A 17,817-nucleotide genomic window follows, 5' to 3' on the forward strand; every position below is an offset into this window, starting at 1 on the left:
TATTCACAAAATAATATTTATGTATCTTTAACAGTAACTCCTTGTGAAGTTGTTTTGGAACTTTGTAAATGAGCTTAATAAAAATAATCTGGTTGTACATAAAACCCGTTGTGTACACTTCTAGGATAAATTACTCTCAAATTCCTTTGTATTCTCACCTTACCACACTCTTATGTGTTGTCCATTCTCTTACTCCATTAACCGTATCCAACAACCACCACCCATTTATCCCTAGTTACCCACTACAATGACCTGCCACTATCCTATGATAGTATGATGTCGACGCTCCCATTCACCCTCACAACCACCACTCTCAAACCGTGAAAATCCCCCTCCCACCCACACCTCAAAAACACCAGAATTTATGTTATCGTGGGCAAGGATTTTGTTGGTGAGGGAGACTTTTTTGGGGGGTTTGAGGGTGGTAGGATTCTAGATAGGGGGACTGTCGTACAGTTAAAAGGAGTGGGGGCTAGGTAAATTTTAGTGATATATGGGAGTGTCGTGTGCGCTGGTGGAAGGTGGTTTTGAGAGGTAGTGGGATAATAGAGTACAATTAGTCTTCCTTAAAATGAAGGTATCCGTTTTAATATTAAAACGTTTCAAATGCTATCCCAGAATGGTATATATGACAAATCTTTTGTTTTTCCCTAAGCATTCTGTTTTTGTCGTCATATTCATTCCACATGTATATATTTGACCTATCTTAATTGAGAATTTTCCAATAGAGTGAACCTTGGGGTAGATTATTACTCGATCTCTACTTTATAAGATTCATTACTAAAACACCAATTCTTATTTTAGATGGGTCTTATGTGACCATTTTATGGTAAAATACGATCATTTTTAAATGGTAACATTTTTTTCACAATAAAACGGACACAGAAAATAAATCTGAAGCCTTTAGATTAAAATGGCCATTGAAGGAAGACCCCGAGTTACTAAAATACTAATTGGAACATAAACATATGTTACTAAAATACTAATTGGAACATAAACATAAGATGGATGGAAATCTATACTATATAATTTAAAGACAATTTGAAACAGCTAATTTTTTGCCACGTAGGATTTTCACAATTAATTCCTACTAATTAATTTTTATTATTAAGGGTTTTTTGATAACTTATACCTTGAATAACTCGCCTTTTCAAATCTTGTATCTAAGATAACTTTCTTTAAAATCTTTTACCTAAAATAACATTTTCTTCAAAACTTGATACCAAATCTTAAAAAAATGCCTTAAATTGACGTTTGTGCCCTTACTAATTTGATGGTTTTTAGTGGTGATAATCGTGGATGTGTGGGTTAATAGGTGGGGAAAGCATGATGGTGTTAAATTAGTAAGGACAAGATCGTCAATTCAGGGCCTTTTTTTTTAGATTTGGTATCAAATTTGGAAAAAAAATGTTATTTTTGGTATAAGATTTTAAAGAAATTTATCTTAGGTTTAAGATTTGAAAAAATGAGTTATTCGAGGTATAAGTTATCAAAAAAACCCTATTATAAATTATTATTTGATTATTTGATATAATTCTTATTTAAAAAAAAAATGAGGGAACAACCTATAATAAGTTATTTATTAGTGTTCCAATTTTTAACACCTTACTCTAACCTATTGTCTTATTGAAAAGTAATTAATTTTATTTCACATGACATTATCCATTAGTTTAATGATTATTGACAATATTATATGAAATAATCATTGATTGAATCTACCAATTTAATGGTACCTAAAAGGTTAGTTTTTTTTTTTGGTCTAAACCATCCGGTAATCCAAACCACATTGGGCCGACTAATCCGGATTTCAGGGCGTGTCCAAGGATTACGGTATTTAAACCCCTCCCAATTGCAGTTGTGGGGGATCGATCCGCAGACCTCCCTACCAAGCGCAGCCCCATGCTACCACTGCGCCAACTAACGATTGGTACCTAAAAGGTTAGTGAGAGTTAAATAATCCTCTACTACAAACCATTAGACTTCCCAATTAGTGAGAGACGAGAGTTACTCCATAGCCTCTTTAGTGCTAGAAAATTTAAATTGTCCAAAAAATATTTCAAGTCTCCGCCTTTTAGCCTTCTAAAGACTAAAGTACTATATCAAATTAAGTCAGATTAAATGTTGGCCTATCTTTGAGATTAATTACCTATATGTCTCAATCTATTTATCTTTTAGTAGGTGCGGAATAGAAAAGGTCACAAGATCGATTATTTATAGTTATTCATACAATGCCATTTACTACTTACAAAATTCTTTATAACTGAAGTTAGTGATCGGTAAATTTTACTCATATAAAGTCTTTTAAATAAAGGTAATCGAAAAATTATTTGCATAAGCTATGTTTTAATCTCATTTGCAAAATATCCTTTTCTAATTTTTTTTACTTTTGACTTTTTTATTTCTCACAGTGCATGGTTTGACAAGAATTGTGCATCACGTGTCATAAATCCAAATGTAAGGTTATTGTGTTTTTGAAATAATTTACATTGATTTTGATTTTATTTACGATAATTTCTTAATAAATAGTTTCTCTATGTATGAGACACATTTTAATTGGAATTGTTCTACAGGATATTAAGATGATTATGTATATTTTCAATTCGGAATGTCAAAGTTTTTCTCACATATGACATACATATATCACATAATTTCGCCATAATGAATACTTCGTACATTTTATATTTTTATTTACCATCAAGTTTTTCTAGTGATTTTGATTTATTGCAGCGTTCTCAATTTAGATTAACGTTAATTAAAAGAAATAATAAACTCTAAGACTATTCCGTGTATTGTGCGGGTGTTAAAATTAGTTGGAGAATAAAATAAGTGATGCATTTCGAAGACAATGGTAGAATGAGTCATTTGAGCAATTTAAAATCAAAAGAGCATAAAAACTAGAAACAGCCACAGCGCTAACTGACGAAATCTTCCAACTACACCACCAGTCCACCACTGACAGACACTATATTACTATACATTCCACAACCCGACTACCGCACCGCACTCAACATCTCCAACACAAAATATCACCATTTTCCACCCAACCAAAAAATAAAAAATGCAAGACTACGCTTCATTAACACTTTTAATCTTCCTTCTTTGCGTAATTCCAAGTTAGTAATTAATTATTCAACAATCATCTAATCAATCACTTCATTACATTACTATTTTACCAATATATGTTTTGTTGTTTTAATTTGTTCAGGTTGTTTTGAATTAGCTGTTGCCAAAGATGGGGTTTGTTCTGCTCCGGAATCTGTGTTCGCGGAGGATTCGAACTTGCGACCTATGTATTGGAAAGTCACTAATCCTACACTCGCACCTTCTCATCTTCAAGGTTTTTTCTTGTTTAATTGTGTTAGTGTTATTGTAGGGTTACAGTTTTGTTTGGTTTCTAGAAACAGTTGCGGAACCAGGATTTGTAGTTAGGACCGATTCTTTTAGCAGTACTAGTAATGCAATAACGTAGACTCGAAAGAAAATAGTAATTTTTTAAATTGCTTAGGAGCGATCACCCCTGCAGCCCCCTTAGTTCCGCCACTGTTTTCCTCCATGCCTATTTTATTGTCACATTTTCCTCTAAAATTTATCCCAAAATTTAGTAACGAAAAAGTTTGATCATCCAATATTACTCCTAGAAAATTAAACTAATAGGAATATTTATAATAGTTGGGCCTCAGGTTTTGGTTGGGTTGGTTCATCAATCATGGTATCAGAGCCAGTGTGATCATAGGTCACGGTTCAAATCCTGGCAACCTCAAAACTCCTCAAAAACTCGAAGTGGAATTCCAGCACAAGTTACGGGGGGAGCCGGTGCACAACTAACCACTCTTCAAGCCCAATGGGCATTTGAGTGAGGGAGCGTAATAGAAATATTTATAATAGTTGGGCCTTAACCATCACCTTAAGGTTTTGGTTGAGTTGGTTCTTCTATCATAAACTACGATCATCTTCACCCTAGTAAGTTGTCTCAACTGTTTAATTTGAAGGGGTGACAATAAATATGGGATGGAGGGAGTATTACTATCGAATCGTTTGTTTAGTGTTAGTGTCGGTAAGTTTATAATGCGTTGCATACACGTCCATTGAATGTTCATATGTCTTGCTATAATGGAAATAAGATAGAGGAGTGAAAGGTATGATAGTAAACCTTTTTGGTGTTAGTGAATTGTGATTTTGAATAGCCATGGTTTGTCAGAGAACGATGGAAATTATTGATCTTTGTGTGATAGTTTTATGAGCTGGGCGGCGGAGAATTTATGTCATATGCACGGAATGTGAACTCAAAAGGTGCCTTATTTACTGATAGTGATTTATTTGATTGATTTGGATTTGGAAAATTATTTGTAAAAGTAAGTGATTTGCATAGTATGTGGATGTAGGATGAGTCAACGTTTAATACATATATAAACACAATAGCTTGGAATGAGCAATTTACTTGGAATCGTGCTCCCATTGTCCGTCAAAAGTGTCCACTTCAATATGTTAAGAGTTAAGATCCCGAAACAAACCCTTCTAATGTAGGAGTCCTGAATGTGAAGGCACATTTGCATTTGGTTATACTCCGTAGTACATAATTTGAATGTCCTAACTGCCACGGTTGGGTTAAATGTAATTCTAAAGTATATTCCTGGAGTCTTAGTTGCCTGAATAACTGGTTATGTATGTATTCAACAAGTTTTTTAACAGTTAACTATTGCGGAAATAATGGTATTTTGCTCTATATAACTCCTGTTCTGCTCCTTTCTTCTCTCTAGATTTGCCAGGGTTTACTCGAAGTGTATATGAAAGAGATCATGCTCTTATCACTCCTGAAAGCCACGTTTTGAGCCCTTTACCTGAGTGGTAAGTTCCTTATAAGGTTGTAGCATATTGATTACCTTAACTACTGAATGTGCTATTCCTTGGAGTAAATTTGTTGTCTTTTTAAAAGGAAAAACACTCTGGGAGCATATTTAATCACACCAGCAATGGGCTCACACTTTGTAATGTACATTGCGAAGATGCTAGGTAATCCTAAATGTTCATGATACTGTTAATTTAGCGGAGCAATAATTTGGTGCGTATAATTTTGCTCAATTTTGCATATGATCATTTTCGCATTTTGCGGTGTGCGTTCACCCATGGACGGTTCTAAAGGATGATTCATGTCAGCCGTTCCCAAATCATTTTGGGATTAAGGCTCTGATGTTGTTGTTGTTGTTTCATATGATCATTTGCCTTCGAACTCTGGTTGAAGGATTTTTGAGGTCATTTGTAAAAGTCATGTTTCTCTGTCTCTCTCCTTCCTCTCCTTTGTTTAATTGACCATTCGTTTTTTTTGAAGGCATGTTAATTGTCTTTGTTCCCGTGTGTTTTGAGTCATCCATTGATGCCCTTTTGCTGTTACTATATCTTGTTTTATTTCTTTTCTGGTGTGTGCAGGTAATGCAAAATCGGCACTCCCTCCTAGTGGCGTTGAAAGGTGAGATCTGTTTTCTGATATTTGACTGCATTTTTTTGTCCTAACGAGTTTGTGAAAATTCATCACTATAAACTATGGTCCATGTCTTGAATTAATTTTCTATTTCAAGCATGTTCAAGATAATAGTATCTCGCTCTAGCTATGTTACTCTAGCTCAGCTGCAAGTTCCGGACACGATACAGTGTCGGGAAATCCAATTCGGTTATTTTTGCAGTTTTCAATTTTTTGGTCTAAAATGAATGTCAAATGTCGGACACGCGACCAAAGAATAAAGGCTCTAGTTCTCGTCTTAATCTAATTTTGTGGTTGTACTGTATGGTTGTCCAACTTCTTGACTTCCATCTATCTAGTATTCTGGTGTTGAAAGTGAATCTCTGTCATTTTAATTATGAAGGCTTAGTAAACTTTCAATTTATAGTGCATTTGTGGTTTAGGTTCGTTTTTGTGGTTCATGGAGCTGTGACATTGACAAATGGGTCTGACGATACCCATAACTTAAAGGTGAAGTTTTATTGCATTTTGTTTCAAACACATTGCTTTTCAGATTTTTTTCCTGGGATTTAAGAAGTAATTTTACGTACGTCGTCTTGTTTTTCTACTTGGTACTTGAAAGTCTTACTTTATGACGGATTGTGTTCGCTAGTATTGAGTAAAGAGAAAACATCATCTTGTATGAGGTCTTGCTGTCAATGTCCCTAAGGGCTTGTGTTTAATTTTTTGTGAAAATACACAATCCGTGCAAACTGTACAACTTCAAGGTTGAGGTGAGGTTGTACAATCACAATTGTCAAGTTTTAGTGTCTTGTTTGACAACTTCTTGTAATTTTTTTGGTTAAACAAAAACCTTTTGGTTACCTTTTGTACTCATTTCTCGGTTGAGGACAACCTGTAATCCTGTATTATATTTCCAATCTTTTTCATGTACTTCTGCAAAGGCTGTATCTAGTACACATCTGAAAGTGAATTGGAAGTTCTTTCTGATATTCTGATCAGTGATTATGTGTGTGACATAGGTGGACTCATATGCTTATCTGCCTCCCAATGTACATCATTCAGTCGAAAGTGAGGCATCTGCTACACTTGTTGTGTTTGAGCGAAGGTGTGTCCTGCGTTTGCTTTTCTATACTTTAGGTACTCCGCTTCTGTAGAAATATTGCAGCATGGTGTTACAATTAATCAAAGTTCTGACGTCCACCCTTCTAATTATATTGTGATGTTGCAGAGAATGGTTATGATATTTAAGAAAATCATATGCTCTGCCTTTGGTCGAAATATGGCTAAATTTGTAGCATAACAGATAGCTTAGCTACTTATGTACTCACTGTGTAGACTCACTATAGTCATCGTACTGTGTGTCAAAGACTCTATCCCCTACCCCCTCCAAACAATATAGCAAAAAGGAAAAAATATATCACAGTACAAAATTAAATGAGAGCAATATTTCGGCGACCTATGGCTATTTGTGGGCCCATTTTGAAGATATAATGTTTCTTTTTTAACTTTCAAAAGATGTTTGTTGGTGTATGGGGGAGTATAAGAAGTAGAGTGGAGATTAGTTGTTTGTTTAGTTGATTAATTTGTAGGTTGATTAGTTGGAGTTTAGTTTGAAGGAATTAGTTTGTGTATTGATTTGTTGTGAGTTTGTTGGGAACACTTGGGTTCATTTGGGTTCACTTGGGTTCATAGAAATGGGAGGGGAGGTCCTCTATTTATAGAGCTCCTCCTCCTTCTCATACATCCTAAGAACACTCTAGAATAGGACATTCTAGAGTGGCCTAGACACGGAACTCTCTAGAGTTCCTTACCACTTATACACACGTCTAGAAGGTTCTAGGTTGTTCTACATAAACCTAGAACATACATGACTCTTCTAGATCCTTCTAGACTCTTCTAGTTGTTTCTAGATTATTCTAGCATATTCCGGATAAGTCTAGAACTTTCCGGAAACTTCTAGAATACACTAAAAGTCTCATACTTCAACACTCCTCCTTGAGACTTTTGGTGTAACACTGAGCTTGAAACTTGAAACTAACTCGAACATTCCACTTCTTTTTCTTTTTTCTTTTATATCGCCAAACTCTGAGGTTGCTTGATGTAAGTCTCCTCCTCGAGCTCGTAGCATGATAAACAACGGGGGCAAATATATCTCTGTAGTCTATTCCAGCTTGTTGGGAATATCCTTCCACGACCAATCTTGCTTTGTACTTATTGATTGAGCCATCTGGATTCAACTTTGTTTTGTAGACCCATTTCACTCCAATCACCTTTCGATCCTTGGGTTTGTCCACTAATTCCCAGGTGTTATTCTTCTTTATCATGTTTATTTCTGTCTCCATTGCGTCTTGCCACTCTTTGTACTTGGAAGCCTCATCATAGTCTCTTGGCTCCTCAAAAGCGAAGTAGCATCTCTCACATTCCTCTTCATTCAGATTAATAACGGGACATTCTGCATAAATTTTGGAGAGATCTTTCTTACCTCGAGGTCCTGTAGCATTCTCCGAATTGTCGTTTGAGGATGGAGAGTGTGTATGCATTGGAGTTGATGGAGGTGAAGGAGGATCATTATTGTTGATCGTATCATCATCACCTTCTGGATGTTGGTGATCAGGAACTAGGATCACATTTCTTTCCACCTTCTTTTCTTCCCAATTCCATATTGCATCTTCATCAAACTCCACGTCTCGGCTTATCATGATCTTCTCCGTATTCAGATTGAAAATCCGGTAAGCCTTTGATTTTGAGTCGTAGCCAAGAAATATACCTTTTCTCGCCTTATCATCAAGCTTGCTCCTTTTTTTACTTATTTGGGACGTGAGCATAGCAAATTGAGCCAAACACCTTTAAATGCTTAGTTGTAGGCTTTTTACCGCTCAAGCTTCTATGGAGTTTTTTCCTTAATCGCCTTTGTTGGAAGTGCATTGAGCGGTATACGGATGTGTAGACCTCAACCTGCCCAAAATTTCTTCGGCATTTTCTTTTCGGACCAACATGCATCCGCCATCTCCAACACGGTCCTATTCTTTCTTTCGGATACCCCGTTTTGTTGTGGAGTATATCTGCGGTGAGTGATGTTCTACACCTTCATCTTCACAAAATCGGTCAAATTGTGAAGAAGTATATTCTTTCCGCGATCGAGATCTAATCATCTTCAATTTGCACCCGCTTTGATTTTACGAGAGCTTTGAATTTTGAAAGACTTGGAATACTTCGATTTTTGTTTCATAAAATATACCCATGTCATTCGAGTAAAATCATCAATAAACAGGATAAAGTACCTGTTTCCAAGATGAGATAAGGTTCTTTGAGGACCGCATACGTCCCGTGTGAACAAGTCGTAGCTTTTTACTTGCCCTCCATGCTTGGCTCTTTGGAAATGGCAGACGGTGTTGCTTTCCAAGTTGACAAGGCTCGCATAGTTCTTTAGTTGCTTGAATCATTGGAAAATCCCGCACAACATTCTGCTTGTATAAGTCGGCTAGTGCACGTAAGTTGAAATGTCCGTACCTTCTATGCCATAGCCAGGTCTCCGCGGCGTGAGCTCGATATGATGATTCTAGGCCATACTTCCATTTCAAGGAGAAACTTTTATTTTCCATGGCAACTTTAGCAATCTCCTTATTTCCGGGGTCATATATGGTGCAATGATTATTTGCAAAGACTAGTGAATAACCATTCTTGATCATTTGTGCCACACTTAGCAAATTTTCAGCAAGATCCGGGACAAGCAGCACATCTTTAATGTATTTTGTACCCCGCTTAGTTGGAACAATGATCGTACCTTTGCCCTTCGATGTCAGAACTTCACCATTCCTCATTCGTACCGGAGTTTGGACAGAAGTATCCAACTCGCTAAAGATGCTTGAATCATTCGTCATGTGACTTGTATAACCATTGTCAATTAGCCACCTACTTTCTTCGCTTGAAGTCTTTTTGGTCAAGATAGAAGAGGTGCTCATTATTAACGCTACTTGAATAATGAGCTTGGTCCTTGGACTCCATTTGTTTTTGTCTACAATCTTTTTTAAAGTGCCCATACTTCTTACAATGGTGACACTGGGGCTTGCCTTTGAAATAGCAATTCTTTTCTGCATGATTATTCTTTCCACAAATGCCACAAGGAGGAAACTTGCCCTTTAATTGTGACATTTGTTTATTGCCACCATCGTCACTTTTCTTCTTCCACCCTCCGGACCGCTTTTCTTTATGCGATGACTTGAAAGCATCCTCAGAAGAAGATTCTCCAGTCTTGAATTTTTGATCATAGGCGAGTAAGGATCCAAGTAGCTCGGTTACTGTGAGCTTTGAGAGATCCCTTGATTCTTCAATAACAGTGACAATCATGTCGAACTTTTTGGCTAAAGTCGCGAGAATTTTTTGCACGATTCTCGTGTCGGTAATATCTTCGCCATATATCTTCATTTGATTAACTATCTCCGTTACTCTTGAAGTGTAAGTTTGTATGTCTTCATTCTCCCTCATCTTCAAATTTTCGAAATCTTTTCTTAGGGTATTGAGACGTATTGTTCTTATCCTTTCATCACCATGGAATTCTTTTTGGAGTGAATCCCATGCTTCTTTTGCGGTAGAAGCCCGCATTATTTTTGGAAAGATGGTCTCCGAAACAGCATTAAAGATGAAAGGCAAGGCTTTGGCGTCCTTTATCTCATCCTCATTTATTTTCTTTAAGGATGCTTCGGTGGGTTGAACACCTTCTTGTTGCTTTTCGGGACCATTTTCCACAATCTCCCATAGTGCATTTGATTTTAAGAGAGCCTTCATTTTAATGCACCAATAGTCGTAATTTTCTCCTCCAAAAATTGGAAGAGTAGACGATAGAGTATTTGATGCGGAAGCCATAGTTTTATTTTGTTGCCCTAAGATCTTTAGAGCTCTTGATACCACTTGTTGGTGTATGGGGGAGTATAAGAAGTAGAGTGGAGATTAGTTGTTTGTTTAGTTGATTAATTTGTAGGTTGATTAGTTGGAGTTTAGTTTGAAGGAATTAGTTTGTGTATTGATTTGTTGTGAATTTGTTGGATACATTTGGTTACACTTGGGTTCATAGAAATGGGAGGGGAGGTCCTCTATTTATAGAGCTCCTCCTCCTTCTCATACATCCTAAGAACACTCTAGAATAGGACATTCTAGAGTGGCCTAGACACGGAACTCTCTAGAGTTCCTTACCACTTATACACACGTCTAGAAGGTTCTAAGTTGTTCTACATAAACCTAGAACATACATGACTCTTCTAGATCCTTCTAGACTCTTCTAGTTGTTTCTAGATTATTCTAGCATATTCCGGATAAGTCTAGAACTTTCCGGAAACTTCTAGAATACACTAAAAGTCTCATACTTCAACAATGTTGTGTACTTATGTGTCAATTGTCATACAGGTATGCTTTGGAGGGTGAATACAACCCTGAGCTTATAATTGGTTCAACAGACAAGCAGAATCTTCTTGAGACCCCTGGCGAGGTATATATGTTGTGCTCTCCATTCATTTCTGCATCTCCTTACCTCACGATTTCTCTTCTGGTGAAAACTTGGCTGTGAGTAGGGGTTAGCTGAATCTTGCTGACAGATTTACTTTGCACTTGCATCATATCATCATTACACCAGGGCCTTTTCTATTACAATGAAATTTAGGAACTTTCTGTGAGACCTCAGCTTGTGGCCTGAACACGTGAATGGATTGCCTTAGGCCTCACCCAATGACATTGCATCATACATACATCCTTCTATATTTCTGCAAGACTGTCTCGCTTTGTCAGCGGTATTAGTAACGTTCGCATATTATATTATATCATATTATCATTTACCATCTTTTCCTGCAATTTTTATCTTGATGTGACTCACTGACACAGACAAATCTGCTGTTTGACACACTTCGAATTCCTTATGAGAATAATATTGCTTTGAAATGTCTGATCTATTTCTAATTAATTATTATTCTACCAAATAATTTATGCATGCTTTATGATCAGGTTTTTCAGCTCAGGAAGCTTCTTCCAACATCAATGGCATATGATTTTAATATACATGTGAGATAATTGCATTCCAAAAGCATAACTTTGAATTTTAGTTGCTAGGCTTGATCTTAGTAGTAAATTTTTTTGAGAAAAAAGTTAGGCTAACCTCCATTTTATCGTGTTCTTCCCAGTTCCTAGTTTTCAAAGGGTGATGGGATTTTAAATAAATGGGAAGAGCGTGAAGAAATAGAGGGAGTATATTTTATGATGCTTTCTTTTCTGCTTGACATCTTTAATTCCAATTGACGCGTGTCTGCAGGTCATGGATTTTCAACCTGGTGAATTTCTGAATGTGAAGGTAATTGGTGTTGATTTACATGGTTTAATTTGGTCCTTGTGTCATCGGATTTAGTAATTTCTATATAGACATGGTTACGAACACGTATGAAACCAGAAAAGGCATCACTAATCTCTGTCATCAGACAAGCAGCTTTTGGCATTCTTGTTCTCTATTCTTTTATGTGCACTTTCTGTTTCGGTTTCTTTTTCACATATGTGCTGTGAAGTGCTGCTTAAGCTATGGAACTTGTCCCTTGGTTGCTCGTTGGTATATGATTGAAAAACTCGAGGGAGTCAAACATTTTACTTAAAATGTATTGTGCTTTATGATGCTGATCAGACCTGTTGCTTGATAATGTGTCCTCATAATCTTCTAAGAAAGACAAGGGGACTCCTTTCCTTCAAACTTCTGTAATTCGGTGATTTCCTAGTGCTAGATTTGTGATGGGGCGTTTAAGCTTTATCTACCTTTTCAGGAAGTTCATTACAACCAGCATGGCTTATTGCTTCTAGAGGGTCAAGGCATCTACAGATTGGGAAATAGTTGGTATGTTTTTGAGCTCATTGATAAAAATGTAATCTTAACTTATTTTAAGTCCAACTCATTCAGTAGCAGATCTTTTGACTGTAAATCTTTTTTTTTTCTTTTTCGCAACATCAGATAATGATCTTTTCATGTATGCTTCGGTATTATGTTAGATTCCAGTGTCACTAACGATTAATGAATTTCATTCTCCTTTTGTACCTCACCCCAAAGGATAATGCCCAACAACTTTTTTGGGTAGTTTATTGGCGACACTAATCTATTTTCTACCTTTTGATATTGTGTCGCCATATGACAGAGGTTTTAGAAGCCAAGTCCTTCATCGCCCTTTTTAATATTGGCATGTGTATAAACTATAAACCATTGATAGCTTGGTTTTATGAACGCTGAAATTATATATGATTTGATCTGTCAAAAGAAATACTTTGCTTCCTTACCCGTCGTTCCTTGGAAAGTGTGTCACAATTCACTGTATATTATGCAACAGGTACCCTGTTCAAGCTGGTGATGCTATATGGATGGCACCTTTTGTGCCGCAATGGTGAGCTAAACATCTTTGCTTTTTTCGCAAATTGTGTTATTGGTTACTCATCACCATGGTTTTAAATTTCGATATGACACATGATCTACGAATCTGTGCCTTGATTGCGACAGATATAGCCTGTAAATGTGGCCTTGATAATGCCTAAAAATACAGTTGCGGTAACCTTAGAAACTGATTTCTTGGCCACAATTTAGTGTTGCGGCCGATAAGTAGCATTTATTACCATGCTCGTTAGTCGTCTCTGCTCAGTGTAGCAAAGCTGATCTTTCTGCAACTCTTTCAGGTATGCTGCCCTTGGGAAAACCAGAACACGCTATTTGTTGTACAAGGATGTAAATAGGAATCCTCTGTAATGATGTGTTGTTGAAATTTGAAGCATGAAGGGATTTTATGAACGGTCTTTCGAAAAATTTCCATCCTGTTCTGTTCAAGTCAATGTATATTACTTTTGAGCGAAATAAATTCCGTCTTTCTTATACCTTTGGCCTTTGGGATTATATTTGCGAACAGTGATGTTCCATATTTTTAGTTGATTTAGACCTTAATCTTATCAATTTAGAAAGTAAATGGTTTGCAGGATGCAAGGGTTCTCTTTTGTCTTCTACTGAAAAGTTGAGGTAGCATAAGCCACTACCCACTAGTTTTAAGTGTTGGTGCAATTTTGCATAATTCTGTTTCCTCCTCATTGGGAAGCAAAAACATTGGCACATAATCGAGTTTCATAACCTTCCCTCCCTAATTTTTCTTTTTTTTTTGTCTGACAAAGCGAGCACTACTTACATTACAATAGAGGGGTGGGGGATTTGAATTTGGGACCTATGTAACAAGAAGTCCTGGCTGATGCGTGATTCCAGTAGCTTTTTTTTTTTTTCTTTAGAGAAGTGTGTTCAACTAGAAATGACCTAGCATTTGGGAGAAAAAAACGATTTTGTTTTTTAAATTACGTCTACCAAAGAAGTTAGCAAAATGTATCACTTAGAAGTTAGAACTAGTGGCATACCCAGAATCGAATCATCGATAGCACGTGGAGTCAATTTCAGTGTAATTGTAATTTTTGTTGGTATAAAGTCTAAAAGACCTAAAATATTCAACAATAAAATATTTATTGCCGGAAAAACAGTGGGGTCCTCTAGACCCCACTATCCTATATGGAGTATGTGGGTATGCTACTGCTTAGAACAACCTCCAGTATGTTCTACGAACAAAGTTTGTTACATTTTACTTTTACTATCGCCATTAACATTGACATTTCTATGCTAATTACTCTTATAAAATAAAGAGCTATACCCTATTTTTCATCCCATGTCCTCCGAAATAGCCAAATCCAATCTTATTTCATAAAAAATCCCACACTCTTGTAAGTCACCACCCAACCAGCACGAGTAAAGAGGGAGAGAGAATGCATTGGTATATAATACGTCCACGTCCCGAATATAATTGAGAGAAAAAACAGAAGTGGTTGCAACGCAAGTAAAAGAGCAACAAAAAAAGGTAATAAAGGTAAGAGGCGGGTAACATAAAGACGATAAACAGGACGGGTGGTTGGTACTGCCTACTGGTACTACACTACTACCCCTAGTGGGCCTAACACTCCCTCAAACCTAACTCACCCCATACGTGACGCTACCACTTTACTACACATTAACTCAACCACCTCGTCTACCTGATTAATCAAAAATATCGCAATAATACTCCTTCCGTCTCAATCAAAGATAAACAAACGATTGTAACACGTATATTATTGGGTACATATTTCAAGGTGGACAAAACCAAGGTAGAGTGGACACCAACACACGTTAACCCAAACCCTAAGGTTGTTAATTGTCATGTCCTACACCTCAATGACCCCACCTTCCCACGTTATCATCCTTCCACCCACCCATGACCCACCCTTCACCCACCACATCCCTCCCTCTCTCTCTCTTTATTCCATCTTCCTTCAACCACCTTCTCTCTTCCCCCACCCCCTTTACTTTCTCTCTCCTCTTAAACCATGTCCTCCCCTTCTCCACCTCCTCCTCCCACCGCACCAACCACCGCTATCCTCGCCGTCGCCGCACAACCACCTTACCAACCACCGTCAATAGCTACCGCTATCGCAATCGACTCATCCGCCCCTCCGCCGCCGCGCAAGTTCCCGGCTCCCTGTTGGACCCACGATGAAACCCTAGCGTTGATCGGATCGTATCAGGATAAATGGTATTCTCTCCGCCGTCGTAACCTCCGTACTGCTGACTGGGATGCCGTTGCCGAGGAAGTCGCCCGTCGTTGTCCTACCGCCGCTCCGCCTGCCAAAACCTCCGCTCAGTGTCGTCATAAGATGGAGAAGCTTCGGAAGCGGTACCGGACCGAAAAGCAACGGATCAATTCCCTACCCGTTAATCATGGGAATTCTAGGTTTTTCGGTTCGTCTTGGGTTTTCTTTGATCTTATGGATCATATGGAGCTCGGATCTGGTGGCTCCGTTCTTAATATTAATACTAATAATAATATTAATAATAATAACGCCGTCGCGAATGTTGGTCATGTTGGTCAAGTAGATCTGGAGGTGAAACCGTATAGTATGAATGATAGTCATGTTAATAGTAGTGGTAATGAGAAGAAGGGTGATTTGGGAAAGTATTTTGATGAAATTATGTTGGGAGGAGGCAAGAGTCAGAATCATAGTTTTGATGTGAGGAGCGCGGGTTTGTCCCCGGCTCCTCACATCAAGATTAAGGTAAAGAATCAACAGTATAGTCGTCCTCCCGAGTATGGTGATGGTGGTAATGATTATGAGGAGGGTGAGGAGTATATGGGTGGGATGAGAGGAAGGGATATGATGTCTTCTCCGCCTGTGGGGTTTAAGAGGAAGTTGATGGGGAGTTATGAGAGTAAGGGAGGAGGTGAGGAGATGTATGGGTCGAGGTTGAATGGGTGTTCGACGAGGAAGGAGTCTTCTGGGGGGTCGAAGGGGAGAGGGAGGGAGTCGGTAGTTGGGGAGATGGTCGAGTCGATTAAGATGTTAGGGGAAGGGTTGGTGAAGATGGAGAAGATGAAGATGGAGATGATGAGGGATATTGAAAAGATGAGGATGGAGATGGAGATGAAGAGAAGCGAGATGATTCTTGAGTCTCAACATCTTATTGTTAATGCGTTTATTGATGGGTTGAAGAAGAACAAGAAGGTCAAAGTTGTGGAAATCGAATGAAACAGGAAGCGAATCTCAACCTGGCCTTGACTCGACCCAGACCTGAGAACTTGTTCAAAAATCAAATCTTATCCATTGTTTCATACTAGTTCTTGTAGTAGTAAGTAACTGGTTCTAATCAGGTGAAGACGTTGCCTTTGGTCATGACGATGATTATGGTTGTTAGATGCATAGTTTACTAGTGTTATCAAAGTTTTCCTTTTGTTTGTGTTGTAGCGAATAAAGTTATTAGGACTTTGATGTAGAGTTGCATAGTTTGTGTAGGGAAACTGCGAAATGGGTATTAGCCATCGATCGATCACCTTGATGCATCTATTCGGATGATTATGTAATCTACCGCAGTTCTCTGAAATCAGAGAACTTGTACCATCAATCTGAGATGTATGTTCAGAAACGAACGATTATTTTCCCATTGAATCTGTCTATCTTGTACATATGATGCTTACTGAAACTGGACTCCTAAGTTGCTACCTGTATTTCTTTTGTATAATTGATGCTCGAAGTAGATGACCTGAGATTGGCAAAGGTGACCTGATGATTAAGATCATGATATATGCCATGTTCATCTGTTTTTTGTATCGTCAATTCCTGATGTACAACTTATCGACTTCATCGATCATACCGTCTCAGTTTGACATACTTGCAGTAAGTGATGCCGTGTAGTTGTTTCCCTGGTTTGGTTTTCCTGAAAGTTTTCAATTGATTTGAACACCAGCTTTATGAAGTCATCTGATCTAGAGAGCATCCTACATGTTCAGAATTGCTCGTTGGCATCTATGGTAGAACGAGTGGGATTACTTCCGAGTCGCTGGTGTGTTATATTGATTCGCCTCTGGCACTCTTACAGTCTTACCTCAAGAGATATCCGACCCGTTCGATCCAAATGCATGCGTAACCAAAATAATCCGACCTTTACGAGAGTTGACACCGACGATATCTAACCAATATCAACACTATGCTCCATAAAGTTGTCAAGAGCGCTTATCACCTTTAAATTCATCCACCTGCGGATCTAATTAAACACAGAATGTCTCCCTTTAGACGGCCTATTCTGTCTGAGAAAATGACTTCTCCATGTTAGAAACTTCGAATGATTTGGGAGAGTAACAAAAACCATATCAATATATCATACCGAGACCTGTCCAAATTTTTAGTCTACTGATATTAAACTTGTTACTCATAGTTACACGCGGAACCAGAAATTGCTAGTGTGTAAACTTAAACAAAAACAAAAGAATGTTTAATTACCAGTCCAAAAAAATACAATAAAAAGAGAATCCATTATAAACCGGGGTATTGAACCCGACGTGAATCGAACACGCAACCTTCTGATCTGGAGTCAGACGCGCTACCATTGCGCCACGGATCCGGTGTTGTTTACAATTGTATTTTAAATGTAAAAATACCTTTTTCCATAGTCGTTAATGCAGAATCTCTGAAGCGGGAAACTATGTTTCATGGATTTGCGTCATTATTTTTTTCATCTTTTCATAAATTGGAGGGTTTTACCCCATAATCCTAGTGAAACAAATAATTAGTAATTTTAGATTTTTATGTGCCTGAATATTTGAACATTTCTCGTTACGCTTTTTTGAAGTATTTTTATAAAGTTGGGGTAATTTTTTAAGGTATTAAAGATACCCTAAATGCAATTTCCCTTTACAAATTTGGTTTTCTATTGGCAAGAGTTAAGTATCGATCCTTAAACTGATCGTTTACTCTTTCCATTTATACCAACCAATTTAAGTAGGGACATGTTTGAAGTA

General features: G+C 37.6%; 2 protein-coding genes and 1 non-coding gene across 3 annotated transcripts; 2 read left to right on the plus strand and 1 right to left on the minus strand.

The window, feature by feature from the left end:
• The first annotated feature begins 2,842 nt into the window (after window positions 1–2,842).
• On the plus strand, window positions 2,843–13,337 carry LOC141653685 ((S)-ureidoglycine aminohydrolase). The gene is made up of 13 exons (XM_074461523.1): window positions 2,843–3,113; window positions 3,206–3,337; window positions 4,758–4,845; window positions 4,934–5,010; window positions 5,425–5,464; window positions 5,899–5,965; window positions 6,478–6,563; window positions 10,859–10,940; window positions 11,450–11,506; window positions 11,754–11,792; window positions 12,250–12,320; window positions 12,805–12,858; window positions 13,145–13,337. Exons 1-13 carry the CDS (start codon window positions 3,059–3,061, stop codon window positions 13,212–13,214), a joined length of 918 nt encoding a protein of 305 aa, XP_074317624.1. The 5' UTR covers window positions 2,843–3,058; the 3' UTR covers window positions 13,215–13,337.
• A 968-nt stretch (window positions 13,338–14,305) lies between these two features.
• Window positions 14,306–16,468, plus strand: LOC141653684 (uncharacterized). Its single transcript, XM_074461522.1, has one exon. It carries the CDS (start codon window positions 14,855–14,857, stop codon window positions 16,049–16,051), a length of 1,197 nt encoding a protein of 398 aa, XP_074317623.1. The 5' UTR covers window positions 14,306–14,854; the 3' UTR covers window positions 16,052–16,468.
• Window positions 16,469–17,348: 880 nt separating this feature from the next.
• Window positions 17,349–17,420, minus strand: TRNAW-CCA (transfer RNA tryptophan (anticodon CCA)). Its single transcript has one exon. It is a non-coding gene; the product is annotated as a tRNA-Trp (tRNA).
• Window positions 17,421–17,817: the final 397 nt, after the last annotated feature.

Source organism: Silene latifolia, chromosome 4 (genome assembly GCF_048544455.1).
Source record: "Silene latifolia isolate original U9 population chromosome 4, ASM4854445v1, whole genome shotgun sequence".
NCBI classification, from domain to species: domain Eukaryota; kingdom Viridiplantae; phylum Streptophyta; class Magnoliopsida; order Caryophyllales; family Caryophyllaceae; genus Silene; species Silene latifolia.